The sequence below is a fragment of the Penicillium manginii genome (genome assembly GCF_028828005.1).
Source record: "Penicillium manginii strain IBT 31320 chromosome Unknown utg000006l:1.0-4164085.0:1.0-4166146.0, whole genome shotgun sequence".
In the NCBI taxonomy this organism is placed as follows: domain Eukaryota; kingdom Fungi; phylum Ascomycota; class Eurotiomycetes; order Eurotiales; family Aspergillaceae; genus Penicillium; species Penicillium manginii.
In genome coordinates, this window is record NW_026643107.1 from 553,303 (window position 1) to 572,526 (window position 19,224).

At 48.5% G+C, this 19,224-nt stretch overlaps 7 protein-coding genes across 7 annotated transcripts; 3 read left to right on the forward strand and 4 right to left on the reverse strand.

Annotated features, from left to right (window-relative positions):
* Positions 1-634: 634 nt before the first annotated feature.
* Positions 635-2,400, forward strand: N7533_008620 (C78 family peptidase; the record flags this gene model as incomplete). The annotated part of the gene is made up of 6 exons (XM_057105270.1): positions 635-1,135; positions 1,234-1,701; positions 1,793-1,824; positions 1,883-2,037; positions 2,116-2,320; positions 2,370-2,400. 6 exons carry the CDS (start codon positions 635-637, stop codon positions 2,398-2,400), a joined length of 1,392 nt encoding a protein of 463 aa, XP_056956719.1.
* Positions 2,401-2,820: 420 nt separating this feature from the next.
* N7533_008621 (uncharacterized protein) lies at positions 2,821-6,123 on the reverse strand (the record flags this gene model as incomplete). Its single annotated transcript, XM_057105271.1, has 4 exons — positions 2,821-5,729; positions 5,783-5,803; positions 5,867-5,899; positions 5,967-6,123. 4 exons carry the CDS (start codon positions 6,121-6,123, stop codon positions 2,821-2,823), a joined length of 3,120 nt encoding a protein of 1,039 aa, XP_056956720.1.
* A 649-nt stretch (positions 6,124-6,772) lies between these two features.
* On the reverse strand, positions 6,773-7,399 carry N7533_008622 (uncharacterized protein; the record flags this gene model as incomplete). Its single annotated transcript, XM_057105272.1, has 1 exon — positions 6,773-7,399. One exon carries the CDS (start codon positions 7,397-7,399, stop codon positions 6,773-6,775), a length of 627 nt encoding a protein of 208 aa, XP_056956721.1.
* A 688-nt stretch (positions 7,400-8,087) lies between these two features.
* On the forward strand, positions 8,088-9,282 carry N7533_008623 (alpha/beta-hydrolase; the record flags this gene model as incomplete). Its single annotated transcript, XM_057105273.1, has 2 exons — positions 8,088-9,034; positions 9,099-9,282. The coding sequence occupies 2 exons, from the start codon at positions 8,088-8,090 to the stop codon at positions 9,280-9,282; spliced, it is 1,131 nt and encodes a 376-aa protein (XP_056956722.1).
* A 1,104-nt stretch (positions 9,283-10,386) lies between these two features.
* N7533_008624 (CDC2/CDK family serine/threonine-protein kinase) lies at positions 10,387-12,320 on the reverse strand (the record flags this gene model as incomplete). Its single annotated transcript, XM_057105274.1, has 9 exons — positions 10,387-10,690; positions 10,756-11,061; positions 11,119-11,313; positions 11,362-11,575; positions 11,630-11,657; positions 11,709-11,863; positions 11,921-12,017; positions 12,080-12,161; positions 12,211-12,320. The coding sequence occupies 9 exons, from the start codon at positions 12,318-12,320 to the stop codon at positions 10,387-10,389; spliced, it is 1,491 nt and encodes a 496-aa protein (XP_056956723.1).
* Positions 12,321-12,999: 679 nt separating this feature from the next.
* N7533_008625 (uncharacterized protein) lies at positions 13,000-13,221 on the forward strand (the record flags this gene model as incomplete). Its single annotated transcript, XM_057105275.1, has 2 exons — positions 13,000-13,095; positions 13,156-13,221. 2 exons carry the CDS (start codon positions 13,000-13,002, stop codon positions 13,219-13,221), a joined length of 162 nt encoding a protein of 53 aa, XP_056956724.1.
* A 321-nt stretch (positions 13,222-13,542) lies between these two features.
* Positions 13,543-18,384, reverse strand: N7533_008626 (uncharacterized protein; the record flags this gene model as incomplete). Its single annotated transcript, XM_057105276.1, has 17 exons — positions 13,543-13,838; positions 13,890-14,038; positions 14,100-14,250; positions 14,304-14,349; positions 14,412-14,535; positions 14,588-14,820; positions 14,880-15,014; positions 15,067-15,149; positions 15,204-15,690; positions 15,745-16,661; positions 16,715-16,846; positions 16,903-16,969; positions 17,020-17,154; positions 17,207-17,548; positions 17,602-18,132; positions 18,198-18,237; positions 18,293-18,384. The coding sequence occupies 17 exons, from the start codon at positions 18,382-18,384 to the stop codon at positions 13,543-13,545; spliced, it is 3,960 nt and encodes a 1,319-aa protein (XP_056956725.1).
* Between the last annotated feature and the right edge of the window lie 840 nt (positions 18,385-19,224).

Consider the following 19,224-nt stretch of genomic DNA (forward strand, 5'->3'; position numbering starts at 1 on the left):
CCGCCTCCGGTTCATGCCCGATCTACTTAGGTACAATACCTAGGTATGAGCCATTTAACGAGATTCTGATTAGCTCTCATGATTTTGGATTTATTTGATCCCGTTCTCTTGATCTCTAATCGCTAGTAGTACCCCAGGGTACCCTAGTGTAGCTCCGGAGTCTAAATTGTCTTACTAGTAACTATCAACTGGATGACAAATTCGATATATAATGTGTCTTACTGGAGCAAATAGGGAAAGGGATATTGATTAACCATGAATGTGACATTAATTTCAATTTAGCAAGTGGTAATTTGTGTGCTTTTATCAGAGTATTACTAGAGTACTAGAGTACTAGAGAACTAGATAAACATGGCCCTAGAGTCCTAACAGCACAGTAACAACCTTATAGATCAGGCGAGACTGTCTGTGGGTCTCACCCGCAACCACCTCCAGGCACCGCTACATTTTGACATTTTGAGAAACCAAGCCACCCAGAGCCCAGAAGTTTACATACATCGAATAAAACGCCAAATAACTCTATACTCTGATTTTACATCAGGCTCCTCTCGCACCTAGCTTGGGGATAAATCCACCCCATCTCATCTCCTACCCGGGGCAATCTCAAGCATCCCCGAAGAACAGAACCGTCACCATGACCGATCACATCACCCCATCATGTCCATTCTGTCCCTTCTCAGACCAAGATGCGACCTTCGTGGAGCAACACATTGAATACTGCCACCCAGAAGGAGGTGCCTCACCATCGCACTATGATTCCCCCGCATTCGAAAATCCCAGCCCATCCCCGTCTACATCCCCAGTAGACGAAGACTCTACAGAGAAATACATCGACTGTCCGCACGGATGTGGCGAGACCATTACAACCGCCGAACTGGCAACTCATCTCGACCTACATGTCGCAGAAGGCATCGCGCTAGATGACTGCGGCGCAGTCCAGAGTCCCTTCAATGCAGAACTCTCCAGCGAACCCGACATACCCACCGACCTAGAAGACAGAGACTACCCCGTGAGCCAAAAAGGCAGCAAAAGAGGCCCCGACCGAGCCTTTGCTCGCCCAACGTCAAAACAAACCCAACCACGCAGCCACAGCCCCGTCGGCAAACCAGACCCGAACGGCGTAAAACGGCTCGGGGTAAGTACCTACCCACCTACCTACCTACCTAACTATACCGGCTTATAGGGCATATCCCCCTACAAGAGAAAACAGCCATCTAACAACTTAAACCACAGCGCTCCGAACTAGGCCCGCACGCTCACGAAAAAAAAATGCCAACCTGGCTGAAAAAAATGTTAGAAAAAGGCGGCCGCACTTCAAAACAAACCCGAATAACGACCGACGGCAAATTATCCCGCCACACGAGCGTAGAAAACGAAACAGAGAATTTGATCCCCGTCATAGCGAAACTCTGCGAGCAAGATCAGTCCTCGCAGCGCGTCTTTCTATGCAGTCCCAAGGTGCGGCATGTCTGTAAAATGCCCCGTGAGGGTGGGTTTTGCGGGTATCGCAATATTCAAATGCTTGTTTCGTGGATTGTTAAGGCGAGGGGTCCCGGGTGTGAGCATTTTCGAGAGGGTGTGCCTTCTATTTTGGAATTGCAGGATTTGATTGAGCGGGCGTGGGATTTGGGGTTCAATAGTTCGGGCAGGACGGAGACGGGGGGAATTCGAGGGACGAGGAAGTTTATTGGGACGCCTGAGGTTGGTATTTTACACACCTTGGTTTCTTGCGGTTTTTTATTTTTTTATTTTTTTATTTTTTTGGAATGGGGATGTGCTGATATTGTGGTAGGCGCAAGCACTCTTTATGAGCCTTGGTATTCCGTAAGTTTGATGGACCACGAGTGCGGCGGGTCGGGCTAACATCAGGTGCTTACCTTAGATGCGGCGCGAGTAGCTTGAGTGAAGCGGGCGATATGCGAGCACACGACGCCTTGTATCAGGATGTAGCATCTTACTACCGCTCGAATTGCTCGCTGGAAGACGAGAAAAAGATCTTCATGACTGATCTACCCCCGATATACTTCCAGCATCAAGGTTAGTGAAAGTCTTCTCTCAGCTTTTCCTATAGCTTGACCCATCCACTTTCTCCGACCCCGATACTAATACGACCAGGTCATTCAATGACGATCATCGGATTCGAGATTCGCGACAATGGCACCGCTAATCTGCTCGTCTTCGACCCTATGTTCAAAACATCGCCTGCAATGAGCCGGATCATTGGGACTTCTGCGAAATCTGAGAATCCTGACCGTCTTTTGAAGGCGTATCGGAGGGGAACGAAGTATCTGCAGAAGTATAAGATGTTTGAACTTCTCAAGTACGTATTGGCTTTTGGGTTTTGGGGGGTGTGTTGCTAACTGCGATAGGTTACCTACTCCTCAACCCGCGCAAAATTAAAATAAAACTCGCTTGGATACCTTTTATAATCGTAAGCTAGATGAACGGTGATAACTGCGATATTTAGCATTCAAGCGGCTCTTTACTTACTTTATTTTACATATCTCAAGTCATTTCACGAATAGCGAGGAGCATTGTGACGCCATTGGATAAGATCAAAGGCAATACACTTGTGTTACTAGCACGGTGGTAGGCTAAGATATAAGATATTCTATTCCACAAATGGGGTGTAAACATTAGTCACCGTATGTTGAGTGCTGGGTAATATCAACGTTCAAGTTATATCTACTCCTAAGATCCTCCAGGCGAACACCTTCAAATGTATCCCATTCCACTACTACACCAGCCTTCTCTAGGATCTCAACACCCTCCTCGAACCTCTCCTCCCGTGCATCAAACAGAGCCCGACCATATCTCCCTTTATGTAGGGTAACGTTGGAATTGGTATCCAATAGAAGCCGCATAATATCGGCGCTTCTGGATTTGACAGCAGCCTCTAGAGCGGGGGGGATTGCGGCCGACTTGATCATGAACTTCGGCCCTAGCCTCAATGAGGGCCTTCGCGATATCATAGTGCTTCTTTGAAGCAGCAGCACAGAGGGCACTTCCAAAAATACCTCCATGTGCATTGACATTCGCACCGGCGTCTATCAGCATCTTCACAATTTGAGTCCATCCCCCAGCCGCGGCAGCTTGGAGGGCTGTCCCATAGACACCCCCCTTGAGTGTGACTTTGGCTTGGGCATCTATTAAGCACTTCACAATATCAGCTCTCCCAAACCTTGCAGCAGTATATAGAGCAGTCTGGTATTCACTCCCCCGTTGATTGACATTGGCACCAAAGTGTAGCAGAAGCCTCACAACATCAATTCTGTTGGCAACTGTAGCCGACTGCAAAGCAGTATCATACCTCTCTCTAGGTAGCTCAGCATCAAGCCAATCCTCCTTTGAATAGGCTTGTATAGTCTTGAGATCATGATCTCCATATGAATCAACATCGGCACCAGCTTCCAGCAATAATTCCATTGTTTCAAAGCTCTGAGACGCGCAAGCAGCCTGGATAGCCGACCCATACCGGCCCCCCTTTAAATTGACTTTCGCGCCAGCGTCTAATAGGCTCTTCACAATATCGAGGTTCTCTCTCGTTGCGGCCGCCTGTAAAGGGGTGTCGTATATACCTCCTCGTTGATTGACACCGGCACCAAACTGTAGTAAAAGCTTCACACCATCAGTCTCCATCATAAATGCAGCCGCCTGTAACGCAGTTCCAAATTTGCCTCCTCGTGAGTTGACTTTGGCGTCATCATTCAGTAGAATCCTCACAACCTCAATGCTCCCTAAAGATGCAGCGGCCTGGAGGGCAGAGCCGTATTTGCCTCCCTCGAAACTGATGTTGGCACCAGCAGCTTTGAGTAGCTGAATCATGTCGCGCTGGTTCTTGTAAGAAGCCTCTTGTAACGCAAGATCAAACTCAGTGGCTGTGTTTAGATCCTTCATTTCTTCGATAAGCCATCGGGCGAGCTCCAAGTGGTCATTCTGCAAAGCCAATACCAATGGCGTCTCATCGCGTTTGTTCCTCGCCAGGCAGTTGGATCCTCTCTGTTTCAATAATGCAGCCAGTTCCACATGGCCGTGTTGAGAGGCTATATGAAGGACCGTGTTCCCATTAGAATCCTCCTTCCCGATGCTTTCTGGATTCGAAGTTAGAAGCGAGGCCACGGCATGGCTCATGTTTGCGGCTGTAGCTATGTGTATGAGCTGTGAGTCCTTCGGCGGGCATCTAGAAGTATCTATCGTGCGATAGGTATTGAGCCATAGCTCGAAGATGCGTTTCAGGCCTCGTAGGTCATTTTCTAGCGTGTTGGGCCGCGAGTCCTGGGCTTTCCCTGCGTGAACAAAAAGATAGACGACCGCATAGTGGATAAAGGGTCGACCTTGAAGGTCTTCCTTCTGTTGCGCAAATTTCACGGTGTACTTTTCAAACGCGCGTGCGTTCAGTCCTTGTAATGACTCGATGGTGAGATAGTCCAAGCATGATTGGTAAAGTGATTTCTGGCATTCAAGGATGACTTCGTCATTTTTGGGCGACAAGGGTTGGGATCTGGCACGAGCGGCCATCCAAGGTAGTCCCTTCTGGTACAAAAAGTCGTTGACAGATTGGTGAATGACCTGTATGACCTGTTTGCTGTCTTCAGCCGATACAACTTCAGCTAGACCTCCGGAAAGAGCTTTGATCTTTGAGTTCAGGTTTTCTGTTTCTAGGGGATATTTGACACCATGGCATTCCTTGGGGTATTTCTTCGCTCGTGCGTTAGACGCTGTCAGGGCGTACCGAATTTCTGCCAGTGTCAGAGGTCGTTCGGCTAGATACACCCACTGAAAAAACAGAAATGATTGAGCCAGATTCCAATCAGCTATAACATGTTCCAATATGTATTGGTATGTCTCATTCATGTCTTCTTGAGGGGTGGGTATTTCTTTCAACCAGTCGAAAACAGCTTCAGACGAATCTCCCTCCGCAAGCTTTTGCTGAACAAATGGCAGGATGATGCGGACCCATTGAAACATATTGCCAGACTGTTCGATCAGCTTATTTGCCAACAGTAGACCATGCATAGACGGACTCGTAAATAGGTTGTCTCGCAGGTAATTGGTGATATCTCCATAATTATGATCTTCCACCGTAATCTCCACAGCAGGCCGAGTACTCGGCATTGGATAGTGCCGACACGAGATGCAAATCTTGAGCCTAAGCTTCCCCTTCTGCGCATTCTCATTGAGCTCATGGAAATAAGTTGCCAGCTCTAGAGCCGAGGTGGCACCGGCCTCGTCCAACGCATCGATGAAAATGACGACTTGTTGCTTCAAAGCCGAAGCAAGAACCGTCTCCTCGAATGCCCGTTCTAGCTGCGATTGAGACAATTCCCCTCCCTGATGCCCAAGACTCCCCATAGGCCCGGTATTCTGCCGATAGATCTCACGAACTTTGCTTCGTATACTTTCATCGCGGTCAATGATCTGGAAAAGTAAGGCTCTGAACATCCCAATCACCGTGTGTTGCAATTCTTTGCCCCGGGCGTGGAAGAAAAATTTCAGATAAATGGTTCCATTATCTGGATGCGAAGCTCCGAGGGCCTCGAGCAGAAAGGCCATCAAAGTCGATTTCCCGACACCAGGCTTGCCCCTGATCCATAGCAGACCGCAATTGTTTGATTCCCATGATCGGTACTCTTCCAATTTTGTTACCCATAGGCATGTTCCTTTGTGTCGTCTTTTAATACTCGAGTGTCGGCTGTTCATATCATCGAATGCTAGCGACTTGAGAATTCCTGAAACTCTGATGAGAATGAGAGTGCCAAGTCACGACCAGGGTGATGCTCACTCAGATCCAGTCTTTCCACGCCTATCACAGGTTAGCTCTGGATTGGTCAAGATGCAGTTCGTGATCTGCTCTAAGGCACCCTACCTTCCTTTTGTTCCGATTTAGAGGCAAGATTGACTGTAATTTGTCAATGTTTGCGTCCAATATTTGCCACGATTTTTGCGTTTATTGTATTTGTCCTCACATGAGATGTTGTACTGTGTCCCATGACCATTGTTGTTGTTCTGAGCGCCATCCCCAGTATTGACGTTCAGAGAGCCATCTCCAGTATTGGTAAATTCAGTAGGCTGCGACCCAGAATTGTTCTTGAAGACAAAGTCAAGAGATCTGACTGGGCTCATTGCGAGGAGAATATCATTCGCGCTGTCTACCTTCCTACCTCATGTGATTTGCCATCAAAAATGAGAACGGACAGAAATGCGAGGTGCACAGCGAATGAAGCAATTCGGATGGCGTGATGTGAAATCGAAAATGCTCAAAAACTCGGGGTAAGTGCGACTAGTATCATAGATTTGGTGACTGGGGATGAGCTGCTGATTATTAATATTAGATCCGACATGAGTGTTACAGTTAGCGCCTCATTTGTGATGTATAGTATCATTGGTACATGTTCAGCCCCCACTCGGTCGAGGACTAAACAATCTCATTGTGCCCCGTCTCCCCTTTGCTTTGGCCTTGACAATCGTGATTTAGACCGCTACTCTATGTAATCATTTCTGGCTGTGACAAAATACATGTAAGAGTATCAAGTCTCGTAAACAGAATGATAATTCTGCTTCTCAAAAGATCCAACATACATACCAGATGATGTCTGGCAATGATTGGCCTTCTCTTTCCGTTCTAGTGCTCGCCCCCTGCCGCTTTTACTCACTGAGTCGAATTGAGTACGGCCCCGACCGACCAGAACGATCAGTGATAGTTATGTGTTATGGTATTCTGGAGGAAGGGTATAGAATACCCGAATTCTTAAAAAACCCCTACCAAGCCCAATCACTCCCCATTTCTCGCAATATTCAACCCGTTGACAGGCCCATTGAATTGAAACCCTTTGCCGGTATTGTTATTCTGGGACCCACCCCCAGTGTTCACATTCATAGAACCAGACCCAGAATTATGAAATTGATGAGAGGCCTTTGGCAGCGAAGACGGTATCATATGAACCTTTCGCAAAGCTTCTTGCAGCTCTTCAATCTGTGATCTGAGCACTGGCGCTGTCGCAAAGACCGGACTCCTCGCTAATTCAATCGTATTTGAAAGAATATCTCTCATCAGAACCTCCAATCCGACACCGTGCGCAACCCTTGAATACTGCTGCACCGCATCAGAGCTGTCGGTGACGTTCTGGAAGATCTCGTCCAACCTCGTCACTTTCTTATTGCACTGTATCAAAATTCTGCTCACATCTTCGGCAGACTCATCATCCTGGGAGGACCATGTTTTAACGTGGTTCTTGCAGGATGCGAAGACCGCTTGGACTAGTGGTATATGGGCGGCTGTGTTGCCGAAGACAGGAGGGAGGTTTTTGGCGGGACTTTCATGAGTCTCTTCAGTTTTTGAAAGGGTGTGTATGACATCGCCAAGAGAGTTCTTTATTTGAGTGCGATTGGGGCACGGCATGGTGTGAGCAACCAGGATGGTATTATGTATGAGGTGCAGGGTTACCCGGGTACAAAGTTCAATCTGCTAAGGAGTAGCTGGGTGCTCAATTATGTACCTTCGCAAAATATAGCACCGTTCTGGATGCATGGGGATTTTGTAGGTTATTAGCCAAGTATTTGATTAATTTACCTAGGTAGTACACTTGATGAATATCTAAGCGCCGATGGAAAATTACCAGCATTTTCAAAACAACTACGGAGTAGGCAAAACTAAGACACCTGTCGCCAAAAGTACTACTCCCCACTTGAATTCAACCGAACAATTTGAAACACTTTCTTTCTCTCTGTCCAAAACGTCAGAATTCTATCCTATGACCTCCAAGACAGCTGTATCTCCAGCCCGACATAGCCTGATGACAATGATATAAGAACCCTGAGTTGAGTTGCATTGTTCGAATCGGTGAGATTTTGACGCTAGAAAGAAAACAAGTACTGTACATAATACCGCCCCCAACTCAAGGCCCACTTAGCGCTGTGATTCAATTGCATATTTTGAAACGCATGCTCCAGGAGTTTGCAGACTCGGACTAGGTATAAGCCTCGTTGATCGAGTAAGTTTCACCTACTAAGACGCCGCGATCCCCCGCTTTTGCATACTCGTTGAGCCGAAAGCCCGCCATTGATTTGGCAGGTTAACACTTTATAAAATGAAGGAACTGAAGTCTTTGACAAGGCAGATAAATCGACGCTTTACAACTGACCCGGTTCAGAATGATCAGATCTCACCAGAGCTGCCAGTCCAACCGGAAACCATAACGGCAGTGGCGCACGATACATCATTGACATCAACCTTCCCAGATGGGATTGAGATCTTATACGACTGCCCGGAAGCGGAACTCGATATCTGCTTTATCCACGGACTGACTGGAGATCGGCGGAGAACATGGACGCCCAATGAGCAGAACGAACCTTGGCCGAGAACACTGCTGCCGACTTTTATCAGCAAAGCCCGGATTTTGACGTATGGGTATGATGCATATGCGATACGAAAATCCGTCCTGTCAAATAACCGAGCCATCGATCATGCTACAAATCTCCTACACGACTTGACGACTGATAGGACATCTTGCAACGCCTCGTCCAGGCCTATAATATTCGTGGCCCACAGCCTCGGAGGCCTGGTGTGCAAAAAGGCACTTCTTCTATCTCGAAGGAATCCTGAGCTCCATCTGCAGGACATTTTCAAATCTACAAAGGGTATTGTTTTCATGGGCACGCCTCATGGAGGGTCTTGGATGGCTAGTTGGGCAAAGATACCTGCTGCAGCTTTGAGTTTTGTCAAGTCCAGCAATAGATCATTGCTTGCTGTTCTAGAAACGGACAATCAATTTCTCGAATCTCTCCAACTTGAGTTTCTGGAAATGATACGGGGATTAAGAGAAAGTGGTCAGATCTTTGAAGTGACTTGCTTCTTTGAAGAGCTTCCTTTGCCTAAAGTAGGGAAGGTGGTGTCTAAAGAATCGGCAATTCTGCCCGGGTATAACTCAATCAGTATCCATGCCAACCACTGTGAGATGGTGAAATTTGAATCAGCTCAAGCAACTGGGTTCAAAAGACTAATTGGGGAGCTTCAGAGATGGAGCTCACAGATAAGGTTCGATGCAAAAGGAGTTCTATCACCCAGAGCGAGAAGAATGACCACTAACTATCGAATGCAGTATTGCGGACTTATCTCCATCCTTGAAGTCTTCGTCGATACCAGAAGAAAATATACCAAGCTCTGTGTTTCGAAATTCCGGAGAAGGAACAACCAATGTAAACACAGGTCCTGGTACTCAAAACAATAACAATGGAGCTGGGCATCAGTTTAACGGCACGGTCAACGGCCTTTCGCTGTCTTAGCTACTGACTTGAAGTCTGCCCGTCACATACCTAGGTATCTACCTAGGTAGATACAAACAGCTTCAAGTTTGGAGATAAACTAAACTATATATATCCTGATCTACACAATAATTACTAGTATTGTTTCGCTGGGTGTAAACCATGTTTCGACCTACACGTGACCCACCCCCGTCAACTGCGCCTGCCCTTCAGCCAAGAAGTAGTTACCTTAGTAGCTTATCACGAACTTCTCCACTACGTTAGCAACCACTTCAATTTCCAGTTGAATTCGTCTGGATTTCTACTATCGACCCCGCTATCGCGCCTCACGGTGCACCGTATGGGGTTGACACCTCTCCACCCCACCCACCTACCTTGCGCACGAATCATTAACTATCGATCATTCTGACGCTGAAGAATACCCAACAGTAACAATGAGGCTTGTTTCTCTGGGACATGGGTTATAATAGTTCCTGAACTAGGAACCCAAAGAGATGTTCTTATTGAAATATCTGGCTCCGGTCGAAACCGCTGTTCCATGTTTGCAGCAGCATTTGTTGCGGAGATCAGCAGTTATACAGAGGCAAGGATATCACAACACCACAGTCGAATCGTCGAGGAGATGCACCACGTCAGTCACAGTCAGGAGACATCTACATCTTTAACAATCCCTTCGGCACGGGCTCTTTTCTCACATAACATTTCCCACTTTATACTGTCACCAAGAATTGCAAATGCGATAATGGGAATAGCCTCGAATCAGCACCGACGCGAATCTCTTCCGAGGTCAAGAACTTCTGCCCATGAGTTCTGGAGACGAGCCCGTAACTTGTTTCGTCTGAACCGAGGAAACACCCAGGCTTTAGGAGCAGAGAGTGGGCAGTTTGATACTCGTACCGACATGAGAGATGTCGCGCTGGTGACTTATCTCGATGAATTTGGCAAAGCAGGGAGCTCCTTGGGTAATTCTACCCTCACCACGGCAATCTATCTTGCTTCAGAAGGCCTAAGAAACTGAATCTAAAAATTCCAGGTATTATTTTTCGCTACATAGAAGACCAAGACCGGCTAGGATCATGTAGAAGTACACATCGTCAGGCATAACGCCCTGCATCATTCGGCCCATCACTCACCGACTCGAGTCCCGAAAATTGGGACTCCGACTTCTCCTCCGCGGCGGCTCCCGGCGATAATCACGGCGGTTGTTTGCATATTCGGGTGCATCTCGCGGACGATCTGCGGGGTTGCCATAGCTCGGTACATATGAATCGAGATTACTGGTTGGGTATCTCGCGCCGGAACGATCTCCTTGCCCTTGGCTGTTGAATCGGTCACGGTCACGGTCACGGTCACGCCGCTGGTCGTCGCGCCCGCCTTCGTAGGGCCGATTTGAGGACGTGGGAGGGCGCGGTGGGAGTCCGTTCGTTCTCTGTGATGGTGGGAATGGGCCTCTTCGGTGTGGGCCCGGCCCTCCTCCGGGTGCATTGGGCCTACCTCGGGCCGCACCCGGGATCCGGGGGTTCTGTGAATTCGATCGGGAGCCAGAGCTGGCCCAGCCTCCGTTTGAAGAAGGGTCGGCAGAGCCGACGGGTGGTGCTGGAGGGCCTGGGGCGCGTTGTTCTCGGAACTTCTTCCGATCGAGTTCGTGCGAGTCCGCAAATGTGGGGATCTCGCCGGGGTGTAGGGGTAGAGGGGGGGGTAGTAAAGTAAGGGTGTTTTAGGGCGTCGATGGCATTGATTCTCTTTCTCCAGTCGAGCTTGAGAAGCTCGCCGAGTAGCGAGATGGCAACGGGGTTGAGTCTGATCGGTTAGCCAAGTGTACCTGCGTCAGAAGTGAGGAAGAAGCTATCAACATACTCTTTGAAAGATTCGGCAAGGTTCCCGCGTTTGTTGCCGAAATTCTTCACGCCCTCGCAGCCCGGTAGGTCGCGCCACCCGGGCATATTTTCATCGTTGGGAGTTCCCACCATGCTGAAGATCAGCTGGGCTTGGTTGAGATCGCTACTTCCGGAGAGGATGGGCTTTCCTTTGAACATCTCGCCGAAAACACAACTATTCTCATCAGTGACGGAATATACAGAATGGGGTCGAATTGCTTACCCAACTCCCCACAGGTCGATGGCAGTTGTGTACCGCCGCAGCGAGAGCAACAGTTCTGGAGGTCGGTACCATCTTGTGACGACGAGCGCGGTGTATTCTCTCTTCGCCTCCCCACCGCCCTTTCCAGGTTGCGGAGGGGGCTCGTCATAGGGTCGAGCTAATCCAAAATCGGCTATTTGGAGTATACCCCCGTTGCTAATGAGTAGGTTGGCAGCTATTCATGCCAGATTAGCTAAAGCTGCGGGTGTCGAATTGAAAAGTTACACACCTTTCATATCTCTGTGTAAGATGTTGTTCTACAAGAAGTTAGAGATGGATATCCCAGAGAAGAAGTCGGGAAACCATACCGCGTGCAGATATCGTAGACCCTCAAGCAGCTGCATCAGGTAGCATTTGATCTGGGGCTCCGTAAACTGAACAGCCGGGTTCTCCAGAAGTCCAGAAAGGTCGTGTTCCATGTACGGCATGACCATGTACATGCTAGGCTTTTTCCGACCCTCGCCTGAAATGCGTGTTAAAAGAGTTTCGACCAAGCCATAACGCAACTAATGATACTCACCCTTGCTCCGTTCAACCGCCATTTCATTGAGTTGCAGGATATTCCTGTGTGAGAGAGCTTTCAAAAGCTTGATCTCTCGAATCGCAGTGATGGGAAACTTGCAAAGGGGGGGGAAATAATTAGCTTTTCAACGCGAATCTTCAGATGAATGAAACTCACGCCTTCCTTCTCATGGTGCATGAGGATCTTCTTGAGCGCGACGAGCGAATTGTCCTTCTTGGCTCGTGCCTTGTAAACCTCACTGAACAATCGGTAAGCTGTGTGAAGTCGAAATGACCGCAGATACCTACCCAAAGGTTCCTTCTCCAAGCTTGCCGAGGAATTCAAAGTCACGGATGCTTCCACAGCCAGGGAATCGCGGCTGGCCATTGCTGTTTCTCTCCAGCGACATGGCGGCCATCTTGTCGGCTCTGTCGGCGTCTGTAACGTTGAGGGTGATGTATCGCAGCTCACTACTCGGTATGGGAGTTGACAGTTTCGTCCAAGTATTTTCCTTTGCGAGTATTATCGATGGGTATTCAAAGGCATGCGATACGCGCAAGTGAAGCGAAGCGTCGATTTGCGTCGGGAGGGATTCTTCGGTCTCGGGTTCCGCGTGATATTCAAGTGAGGAGGTCGAGATATTGAGTAGGAAAGAAAGTACCAAAGTGAAATTCAAGGGTCAAAAGGAAGAAGAAAGAAGAAGTACATGCGGCGGGATTTCGCATCGCCGATGCCGTAGTTATCAGGAGCTGGGGGCTAGGCCGCTCAAGGGCCGCTTTGAGGGTGGGTGGCTGGTAACTCTGGCAGTGAATTGAAATCAAACACTGGCGCAATTATCTTTTGATCCAAAGTGAGAGCAGTGAAGACGCCCAAGACGCCCTCGAAATTTACGTGCGACTGGCAAGGGCCGCACCTCGAAAAAGCGGCGTGCCGTCACCGGTCACGTGGCCGAACCTCTGAACTTCCAACCCGCCGTCCTCCCCGAATCCGACGACAGCATCTGCCTCTCGTGAAGCATCACAACAGACAGTGAGTGTCACTCAATTCAAGTCGTGGTGACTCTTTAAACGAATCCGCTAACACAATTGAACTCAGTCATGGCTGGCAAATCCTCCCACCCCATTCACATCCACCCGGTCCGACCGCTGTATCGATTCACTGCCACGGCATTGGGCGCCAGCATGTGGTTCTTCGTACGATTCACCGTTACCTCTCCGACCCAGGATTCTGCTAACCTGCTCTCACTCATCTAGCTGATGTACCGCGCGAAGAAGGACGGCGCTGTCCTCATGGGCTGGAAGCACCCTTGGGACCACTAGACGACTCTCGTCAAGACTCTGTGCCCGACCCTGAAATTGACCGACGGCCCCGACGCAATTGAACCCAAGCCAACCGCGGAGGTCGACGGAGTGCTTCATACCACTTGTTTTTTTTATCGTTTGAGAGAAATCCTTCGCCATTAGCGGGGCAAGGATCGAGACCGGGAAGTTGAAATGTATTATACCATTTCTTAGAAGAACAATGCGATTGTATCAGAGCGCAAACCCGAAAAGAAAACCCTTCTATATTCTCGTTTTTTGTTACAGAGGTCTATTTTAAAATCTAGATACACTACAGTACAGAGCATCTGCCATGTATTTCTAGAGATTGTACAGTCGCATCTCCTCCAGAAGGACTTTGTACTGACGGCGCTTCTTGTGGAAGCCGGGCTGAACGCGTGCGCGGACATGGCCGAGCATGCGGGCAAGTCGAGGGAAGATAATACTCTCCGCGGACCAGGCCACCAAGAACATGCCGAGTGCCAGAACCACTAGCCACCCTCTAAATCCATCCGACATATAGGTCAACTGCATCACGTCGGCTACCCACTCAGATGGGCGGAAGAGCATGTAGCAGCCAATCAGAACGTCGATAATAATCGTGCATAAATATGGGGCTGTCAAAGGTCAGCGAGGGATTCCTTCAGCGAGGGGGGGGTTTTGCTTACCATTCATCGTCATTGATTGGCGGAATGGCGGTCCAACACTCATGACAATGCTAGTGAGAATGTACTGGAAACAAGAGAACAGGAACAGTGATGTGTTTTGTGAATTCACAATGTTGCTCTTCTCCAGGTCTAGCTGGGGAGGTAGATACCTTTAACAGTTACAATGGTTAGTATCCGCACACCATGACTCATGAAGACGATTCAACATACCAGGATTGTCTCTGGACAGTTGCAAAGACAATGAGCTGGGACAACACCACAAGGGAAATTTGTCCGAGCAAAGGCGTCAAGACCTTCCGTGACACGAGATCAGCGGTCGGTCTCTTCCGGGAAAGAGTTGGATAAGGCCCAGTCCAGCCCACTGGATGAGGTTAGTAACAATGATTGTGATTTTCGAGGCGCAATGTCACTTACTGAAGATCGCAATCGGCATAATAAGAGCCAGGTCGATAAACAAAAACTGTAATGATTTGGTTAGCTCTGTTTTCCCCTACTATGGTTTTGTACCAATTGTCAACCTACCTGGAAATCACCAAGATTCGAGCCAGAGGTATAAAGGAAGCTGACGGAGGAGAATTGAATGGCTGAATAAAGACTCATGAACTTGAAACAACAGAAACTTGTAACCAGAGCAGCTCGACCCTCGCTATTGAAATGGTCAGTTTAGTCTTCAGAGCATTGGAAAGGAGCGCACATACCGTATCAACTTTGGCACGCAAGAAATATCGAATTGCCGACTAGTAAAGGGAGCAGCAACGGATGCTTCTGCGTCCGAGAGTGAGATACCCACATCTGCGGCCTTCAAAGCACCACAGTCGTTGGCACCATCTCCACAGAAACCACAGCAGTAGTCAATTGACTGGAGCTTTTCGACAAGTTCATGTTTCTCATCGGGTGACATTCGGGCGAAGACCTTCCCGCTGACCAGGATCTAAAGGCAGAAATGACAATAAGCAAGTGATACCGCAGAGCGCGAGATTCCAAACTTACCCTCTTCAGCGTATCCTCATTTCCGTAATCAATCATCCACCGGAATACATCACCAGTCACGGCGAGACAGTATTTGCGTTGCTGCAGCCCATTTCCGGGGACAGATACATCGTTCGCATTTGAATTTTCCAAAGGCTTGTATCCAGTTAGCGGTCGGATCTGATAGAATAATGGAAGAGAATCCTACCAAAAGTGTTTTAGGATCCAATCTAGCATCTGGATCGTCAACACTCTCCCAGATTACAGATGTTTTGCCACCAAGACCAGGATCTGTCAACTTTTGTTAGCATAATTCGAGATGTCTGGATTTCATCAAAACCTCACCTTCAAGAAGATGCGGAATGAAACACTGTTCATTCGCACCGATCATCCTACACTCCCGGGCCACACTAATGGCAGTAAGAATATTGTCGCCCGTGCACATGGCATTGCGAATGCCAGCCTGGTTCAGCTCCGAGATAACTTGAGCAGTTGTAGGCTTCAGCTTATTCTCGAAAATAATGAATCCAACAAACTCCAGGTCACTCTCAACATCAGCCCGAGACAACTTCTGAACCTTCATCCAGCTCAATTTGCGCTCGTATTTAGTGGCGCATGCAATGACTCGGTAACCTTTATGGGTGTAATGGTTCAAAAGTTCATCGTAATCCGATGGGAGAGATTCGGGTAGGCAGATATCCCTGATGCTCTCTGGGGCACCCTTGACAAAGAAATTCGCCCCGTTGTCTCCGAATTGTCGGACGACAACGCTTGCACGGCGAAGATGAGAGACAAACTCGAAATTACGAAGAACTCCAAGCTCGACGGGAATCTGCAACGGGTTAAATCAATTAAGGTTCAAACTTGATATGATGAGGAAACGTACATTCGGCCCATGTCGCTGGATTTGGCCCACGTGGGTGGTAGGTGGTCGAGCAACGGAAGGGCTAATGGTGTCAAAGTGGGCGCCAGTCTGCTCGGAAGAGTTACTGCCACCCTCTTCGTATGACCAACCAGTAAACTGGAACATTTTGACATCAAGCGGGTCACCGAGCAGTTCATCATCCACCACTCTGAGAGAATGACAGGTCGCCATGGTGTAAATCATTTTCTGCTGCTTCTCAAGATCATATTCCGAGTTTGCGGATGATGAAGCGATAAAAACACCAGCAGTTGTTTCGGAAAGTAGCTCGGAGAATTTGTGATTACCCCCGACGGTTCTTCCACCCAGAACATCCAAGCCGTCTTCGGTGAGGGTACCGGTTTTGTCGAAGCAGACGATGTCCAGCTTTCCGCCCACATTGACTTTCTGGGGACTTATACAAAAAATATTCTGTTTCTTCAGCCGTGACAGTGCAAAGTTCGTACCAATAGTAAGGGTCGCCGGCAAGGCTGGCGGGACGACGATGGTAATCAGATCGAGTGCACGGACAACAATAAGGTGCCAGGCAAGACCAAGTCGGACAAAGTTGATGAAAGAGGCAACGAAACCGATCAGCGCGACAATTCCCATAACGGCAATGTAACGGAAAGAATCACGGTAGAACTTGAAGCCATCTGGCTTAGGGAAAAGCATCGAGCGAACCAGTGCGCCCTTTGTAGTCGCAAATCCAGTTCTTGCAACAACAGCCAACGCAACAGCTTCATCATCATCCACGTTCTGCGGTCGACGAGCTCTAATGATTTTAGTGCCGCTGAACAGAAAGTGCTTGGCGACATGGGGGTCCACGGAGGGGGCGCTAAGGTCCAGATAGCCTAGAGCTTCGTCGGTGAATGGGACCTTGGACACGGGAACGGATTCGCCTATATCGGTATCAGTATGTTGCTCGAAGAGAATTCGCGATTTGTGTACAGACCAGTCAACATGCTCTCATTCACAATGCAGTCTCCGGAGAGCAGAATGCAATCACATGGGACCAAGCTAAGCGATGGATCAGAAAATTCAAACACATCACCGGGAACGAGATCCTGCGAAGACACCGAGCGCCCTGTGGGAGTCAGTAAAAATGCAAATGTCAGAATTCCTGGCGGATAGGAAACTCACAAAATCCGTTTCTCAACACGCGAAGGTCACATTCAAAAAGGGATATCTCCCTCAGTCGCTTCATGGTCTGGACACAGTTAACATGCGGATCAAAACCCGATGGGGCTGAAAACTTACCGATCTCGTCTCCAAAACAGTAGTTGCGATACTAAACACAGATATGAGGAAAATACAGACGGCATAATAATAGTACTCGTCCATCGACCAGAGAAGTAGACTAGCCACCTGGAACATATAGAACGGATGAAACGCCTATAGATATTAGCAAATATTCCTGCCAATTCTGGGGATGAGTTCTGCTCACCTCGTCCATCAATAGTTGCGGGATATTCTTCTGCTGAATATTGATGTTGTTCTTTCCGAAGATCTGTTCTCTGCTGTCACGCTCATCCGCATCCAGGCCACCTCGCATGGCCTTCGCACTGGTCCAAGAGTGATCCTTCCAACCATTGATCAATGAGAATTTGTCTTCGATAGGATGGTAAAAGAATCGGAGGTATCTATAATCCACATAGCGCAGGGACATAATCGTAGGGTCCAGATCTTCATCGTAAACGAGGCCTGAGTTATTCATGAAGACCGTGGATAGCGGGCGTCCGTAGGATTCGCTGTCTATATTGTGAACGGTAAATTGGTTCCATTGATCCTATTGTGTGTCAGTCGAGGGGAGGCCAGCCGTTGAAAGGGTCGGTACCATACTTCAATTGCAATCCACTCGCATTTTCCCAAAGGAGTAGCTTTTCCAATCATCCTGACCCGCCAGCGTGGGAGCCAGCGCAATAACAAGTACGCAAGTCCGCCGGTCAAAATACACAGAGCGATATAGAGCGCGAAGCCAGCCTTGCTAGTGGAAAACCCCGCGAAGACCGCCGTCAAGTCTTCTGATGTGATATATACTTTTTGGTTGAGTCTGCTACCCGAGCGTCGGTCTCGGCCATATGAGCTCGCGGACAGTATACGCGACAGGAGCGGGTGCTCAGCCGAGTCCCGAGACAATCTCTTGGAGACGAAAGATCCTCGGTGAGACTCGAGATCGGGCTCTTCGACGCCGTGCATGGACGATTCTTCAATGTCGCTACCTTCGTCGATTGCTTCTTCGTTGGACCATTCGGCAAAATCTTCCTCGTCCTGGAAATATGTGAAGCTCACGTTCGAATCGGCGCGGTTTCGACGGTGCATGAAAGAGACGACACTCGACGGAATGCTCTCCGAGATGGGACCATCGAAGACCTATTTCATCGAAATCGCGGGTCAGTTAATCCCAGCAATTGCTAAGGGCCATAACTTGAACTTACCTCGTTCCGAGCCATCTCCACATCGGATACCACACTCACGCTATGAGTTGATTAGTGAGGGTTCTAGCATGGTAATAGCTGAGCGGATCAGATACCTGCTGCGCAGCGAGTCGCGCCGGAGACTCGATCGTCGCATGGAAAGATCCATAGGACCGATGTCCGGGGGGGAATCCGGTCGACTGCCCATAATGCGGAAAGGTCTGGGGTTCAGTCCCAGATCTTCAATTTGAGGTGGAGGACTTGATCCACCGGTGGGTAGTCAGGGGTATGACTGTGGATTGAGCGGGAGGGGGGATTGACTAGGTAAAAGAAGCCTCCATCGAGCTCATGACCCCCCTAGTATAACGAAGAAGCAATATAGGGAAAGTCTTACCGCGGAGAGCTGGACTAAGCCGGGGTTGTCGCGAGGGGCGAGTTCACTTGATACCCGATCACGTGGAGATAAGCCAACCCGCGGTCGCAGGGTTTGCTTCGTTCCCTTGAAACAAGGTAAGCGGAGGATGTCAAACACGCCGATCGATCTGCCAAGGATTGGGGGTGGTAGTAATCATTTAGTAGTGAGAAGATGCTATTGGTGCTAATTTTGAGATGTATAATTATATTCTATAAATTTTATTTTCAAGTCATACTTGTCTCTGATGATATAGTAACTTGAATATTACTGCCAGAGATAGTGTCACCTGCGGTCACGGGTTCAAGTTGATATATATTCCCTATTGTTCGTCCCATCTACCCTGTACAAAGTAGGTCCTCATTCAAGTTCGAAAATAGCTTAGTGCTGTCTCCATATACCCAGGTACTATATCCCCGGTCCAATCAGGAATCAAGATATGCTAATCAATTCTGCCATATTCTACTTTGAACTGATGCAAAGAATACTACCTTCTCTAGGCGGTGTTCTAAATTTAACGTGGTGACGAGTATTTTGGCCACTGGTGCAAATCGCTGGTACCAGACCCTCTTTGCTAGTCTACAGCCGGGTGGCGTTGGAGTGTAGCCTCAGTACATGGAGATATAGTATAAATAA